At 36.6% G+C, this 5,509-nt stretch overlaps 1 protein-coding gene across 6 annotated transcripts in view; it reads left to right on the top strand.

Moving 5' to 3' along the window:
* The window catches only part of LOC110020582 (protein IQ-DOMAIN 1), a 39,546-nt gene that overhangs the window by 11,047 nt on the left and 22,990 nt on the right, over positions 1 to 5,509 (top strand). For 2 of the 6 annotated variants that reach the window (XM_020718726.1, XM_020718727.1), the window contains exon 2: positions 243 to 371. In XM_020718726.1, coding sequence (XP_020574385.1) covers positions 276 to 371 — 96 coding nt within the window. In that variant the 5' untranslated portion in view covers positions 243 to 275. Of the gene's footprint in view, positions 1 to 242; positions 394 to 5,509 lie in introns of those variants that run through there. The other 4 variants (XM_020718728.1, XM_020718730.1, XM_020718731.1 and 1 more) reach the window with 3 other exon arrangements.

Genomic DNA, 5,509 nt, shown 5'->3' on the forward strand with positions numbered 1-5,509 from the left:
TTATTATTATTATTATTATTATTATTAAAATTCAGTTATTACATTATATTCATAGACTTTCCGATTAGTTTTAGTTTCACTGTATTTGGAATTTATGAAACGTTAGAAAAGCTATGAATGGTGTATTATGAATTCAAAAGTCTTAATTGATTATTGTAAAGCACTCCTTAAGTTTTAGTTTACTTATTTAGGATGATTATAAACAATGGTTTAAAATTGTCGTTAAATTCTTTTTTCTGCAGGTCATAATTGTGTAAAGTCGAACTGAAGTAACCATGGGCATTTCTGCGAAGTGGTTTAAATCACTTGTTGGGACTAAAAAGCAAGAAAAACTGCAAAACTTGGGAAACTGTGAGAATGTGGGTACAATGGTATCTTTTTCCTCCTTTTATGGTATTGTTTGAAGACTTATGGTTCTTCCCAATATGCACATCAAAGCATAAAGTAGTTAAGCATGCAATGCTGTAGTTAATGCTTCGTGCTTACAAAGTATGCTTGGGAACTTATCGTTTTTTATTATAGATATGGTGAAACAGCATCTTATGACTTATCTAATTCCATCGCTTCATGAGAACTCATGGCAGTTTGATTTTACTGAATAAGAGTTTGAAATAAGTGAATCAATTATTCTAATTTTTATCGCTCTAACCATTTTATGGGGTGGGGTGTAGCGGCTCCAAAACTGATGGGAAAGGTCAGGGAGCAAGAAACTTGTGCAGGTTATTAAAATCATGGACAAGATTGACATTTTTTATAAACATTTTAACAAGTGTGAGCAGACCATGCCATTCCCAGAAAGGAAGTTGCTATTTGTTTTTGGCAGACAATTTCTTATGCCATTCCCAGAAAGGAAGTTGCTATTTGTTTTTGCTGATCTCAAACTAAGCCATAATTTGATATCAGAGTATGCCATATTATGGGGCTATTGGTTTAGTTTACGTTCTCAAAAGATGATCTACTTTGACACACTTGGGGGTGACCCAGCAATATGGCATTGTACATATCAGAGCTTTCCTTTACTATTTAAGTTGCGAGGAGGCCAAAGAGGATTCATGTATATCTTTCTTATCTTTAGTCGGAATCACAACATTTTTTATTTAGTGGATCTATATCTCAATTCCTTACAACTTTTTTCATCACTACTTTTGTTGGTTTTGTTCTCATGGACCATTGATTACTCATAGACCAAAAATCAACACAAACTTTTTTAGTTTGAGTATTTCTCTTCCACCGCTCATCAAAATTGAATTATTTTGTAAAGGTGGATTTGTGTCCTATATAATTGCATTCATCACCTTGATTGATTCTGATAATATAGTGTGTGGATCACTCCTAAACTGATTACTTCTGCAAAATCTTAAGAATCTCTTAAAGAATATAACATTGATTTTCTTATTTAAATTTTTTTTTTGGGTGCAAATTGCTAAAAAAAATGAGAGATTTAAACCTTGAATTTTCCTTAAAAGTTTGTGCTCGTTCCTTATTTATATCAGAGCCACATAGCTTATTTACTTACAACATTTCTGTCTATCTTATTATATTGACCATATAGTGTTTATCTCTTATTGAAATCACATGACTTTTGAATGATTGATCTGTGATGTAAGTCTCTAAAAGTTGTGTTCATGAGTTTGATTAATATTTCTTTTTTAACTTGATCTAATTATAGTCTAAAAGTGACACCGTTCAAGGCTTCTACTGAGGGGATTTTGCAGAGAAGAGGTTGTGCATTGGCAAGGATGATTTTGCATGAGTCGGACGGCATTTGGAATGATGTATGAGGCCTTTTAACTTGAAGTGTGATGTAGTCTAAAAGTGACACCTTTCAAGGCTTCTACTGAGGGGATTTCACAGAGAAGAGGTTGTGCATTGGCAAGGATGATATTACATGAGTCGGACGGCATTTGGAATGATGTATGAGGCGGAACTTGTTGTTGGACAGTATGTTGGAGTTCTGCTGTTGTTCAAATGAATAATGGTAGTCGAATGATGAAAGGCCTAGGAAGATCTACCACTTGTTCCTGTGCATGATACAAACAAGCCAATTTCAAAATGAAGAGAGTACAATACTGCATAAGATAGAAAATAGATATTGCAATATCCAAATACACAAAACAAAACAAAACAAAAGTCCGTTAAAAAAAAACATATATAAATAGTTCTTGAATAGTAGATACAAACCTAATTAGAAATAGAGAAATATGAAAAAAATAAAAAGAAAAATAATATGCAAAAATTGAAAGTTGACGGTCCTGTTCCAATTCCCGCTATGGCAGCTTCTTGCATATATAAATAGTTCTTGAATAGCAGATACAAACCTAATTAGAAATAGGAAATATGAAAAAAATAAATAGAAAAATAATATGCAAAAATTGAAAGTTGGCGGTCCTGTTCCAATTCCCGCTATGGCAGCTTCTTGTGAATCTCACAGAAACGCGAGATTTCATGATCTTGTAGAAACAGAGAATTTTTGCGATCCCGTTTCCACTGAATCAACGCTCATTGTCATTCTCCTGGGCTAGAATAAGTTTCTTCTTCCTCTCTGGAAGGACTTGGATTGCACCATCCGATATTCTTTCCCACAAAATGTATTATGGAGATTTTCAAATTTGTGATTCATCACTCCTATTTTACCATCTGTCTGTGATTGCACGACTGAACTGAACTGGAACTTTATATCCAACTTACTCCATAGACTATTCTAGAAATAGCTTAGGGAATCCTCATTTTTATCTAAAGCGAGTATATGCCTGATCATTCTCAGTCGGGGCTTGCCCTGTATCTAATATTGGTCTCTCAAACTCAGCGCCTTCTTGGACAACTAATGCTTGTCTTGTTGGTGTTTCTCTCATGGTTTGCAAAAAGATAGTTTGTTTCACCACATTCTCAAACACCTTAGATGCCTTCCTAGGCATGAGTACAATGCACTTCTCATCTTTGGTGAAAGAATATGTGCTTTAATGGTCATCATGATATGTGTAACAATCATTCTGCCAATAATGATTCCACACTTGCTCTTGGAACCTTATAGAAAACTCTACGAGTCGTCTCTTGTCAGTATTGATCTTACTCCTTTTCCTCAATCAAGTCAGAGAGTATAGCTGAGAATGCTTCTGAGTAGTAAGGCTTAATTTATCTGCCAATTATATAGATGCCACATTTTCACAATTTTCTTCATCTATTATGATGTTGAACAGCTTTTCCTGCACAATACAATGATTATGAAAGATGTGGTGGAGCTACTATTGCTCCCTCTTGGGTTCAACTTTAAGGCTCAGTCGGGTTACTGGCCTCTCTCTCTCATGAGCTGGAAGCCGGTACTCCTCTTTTTTATCTTCTCTTATATCTCTTGTGTCATTGTCTATATTTTTCACAACTTCTTGCTCAGTGAAAGACATCACCCTTCTGTTTGTGCAACCAGACTCAATGTGCTCAAAACTATGACACTTGAAGCATTTTCTCATTGGGACGAATTTGGGAGTATTGGTTGTCTCCAATTTTTCTTCACCATGAATTGTTTTTTTCTCAAGCGGGATCGACTGAAATTTTTCTTTGCGTGTACTCTTGTTGCTTAATCCTATGGTTGAATTCTACTTTTGAGGTGTGATGGTCACTTTGAAAGGGTGCATGTTGCATAACTACATCAAAATAGTTACTAAACTTACAAAAAGTATGCCATTAGGGAAAAACATGAGACTATCATGTTCAAAAAAAAAGGAAAAAGTACACGAGATTGATCTAAATTTGTATTAACAAAATTCTAAGTCATGGCAATTTGTGCACAATGATGTGTGGTGGTATTTCTTCTTCTATCAATATGCTGAAATAAAACTTGTTTGAAGGATTCTAAAAATGCATGGTCCTCACAATCAAGTGGTTTTTCTTTCCATCTGGTATTGGTGTTGGTTTGTTGGATGGTATCAAAGATGTTATGTCACCTTAAAAGCTATGATCTGCACATCAAGTAGGGACTAGTGCGACAAAAGTTGCACCACATTATCTCAATATTGTGTGCTTCTCTGGTTTCACCAACTCACATTTTAGCAAGCAATGATCAAGTTCACCTACCTGTGTACTCCACAGAAGAATCTCTCTCGCGCTGATGGTAATATGGGGAAAGGTATTTGTGTTGAACCACTTTTTTCAACCTCGATCAAGTGGTGATCTTGCTCATCTCTTTCCTCTATCGAATACATTTAGGATCAAGTTCACCTGCGTACTCCACAGAAGAATCTGTTTGGAGCTAATGGTAAAATGGGGAAATGTATTTGTGCTGCACCACTTTTTTCAACCTCGATCAGATGGTGATCTTACTCTTCCCTTTTCTTTATCAAATAATTTAGGATCTCCCACCACAAGGAAGCGTTCTTGTTGAAATTGGCGTATTCCAATTTAACTCTATTTAAAGCCACTCGATAAACTCGTTCGGATTTATACTACCGTCAAAATTTCATAAATTCATATTTACTTCAAGATCTTAACTTCTCATCTGATATTTCATGCCATTTGTTGAGGTGTTGGTTCTTCGCCATTGGATATTTTTCGATTGAAGGAATTTATTTCCTTTCCTCAATCTGGCGAGCAACTGTTGTGGATATTGATGACCTCATTAGATTGTATCCTCTTAAAGTGATGTAGGAGCATCCCGCAGGAGACATTTTTGTGATCTCTACTACAATACTGCTACAATGTCGCAAATTCTTGTGGGCAAGTGCGGCTTGGACTGATCTAGGAGGGCCAGTAGACCCTTCATTTACGTGGATTTCCCTTCTATTTTGAGTGTGGTCCACTCTTATTTACCTTAAGTTCATGAATATGTTTTTGTATTTTTAGGTCAGTTTTGTCTTGAGTTTTGTTCGAGACAGTCGCCAGCATCTCTCTTTTCCCTGCAAGTGTTGTTTTCGAAAGTTTGGGCGGTGCTTCGATTGTATCTCATTTTTAAGGTCGTGAGTATCTTTCTTATTCCCTTCTGTATCCTCCCCACATTGTTTCGGGCAAATGCGGTTGGACCGATCCAGGAGGGCTAGTTGACCCTTCATTTACGTGGATTTCCCTTCTATTTTGGGTGTGGTCCACTCCTATTTACCTTAAGTTCATAAATTGTTTTTTGTATTTTTAGGTCAGTTTTGTCTTAAGTTTTGTTTGAGATAGCCGCCAACATCTCTCTTTTCCTTGCAAGTATTGTTTTCGAAGGTTTGGGTGGTGCTTCGATTGTATCTCATTTTTGAGGTGGTGATTATCTTTCTTATTCCCTTCTGTATCCTCCCCACATCGTTTTCGGCTGCCCTCCACTACAGCAACCTCCCCCAAACAACCGCTTGCTGCTATTTCTCTGTAGTTTTCCTTTCTTCCAGCCACTGCCACCCACGTTTTGTCTTGCTGCCGCCATCCAGATCAGCGAGGAGTGCTGTTCTGTACGCCTTCGAGCATCCCTAGTCATCCTATCACTTGCTATTGCCATACTCTTGCTGTTCCATCTATTCCTACCAGCTGTCAACCCTTTTTTGTC

This window comes from Phalaenopsis equestris, unplaced genomic scaffold (genome assembly GCF_001263595.1).
Source record: "Phalaenopsis equestris unplaced genomic scaffold, ASM126359v1 Scaffold000103, whole genome shotgun sequence".
Classification (NCBI taxonomy): Eukaryota; Viridiplantae; Streptophyta; class Magnoliopsida; order Asparagales; family Orchidaceae; genus Phalaenopsis; species Phalaenopsis equestris.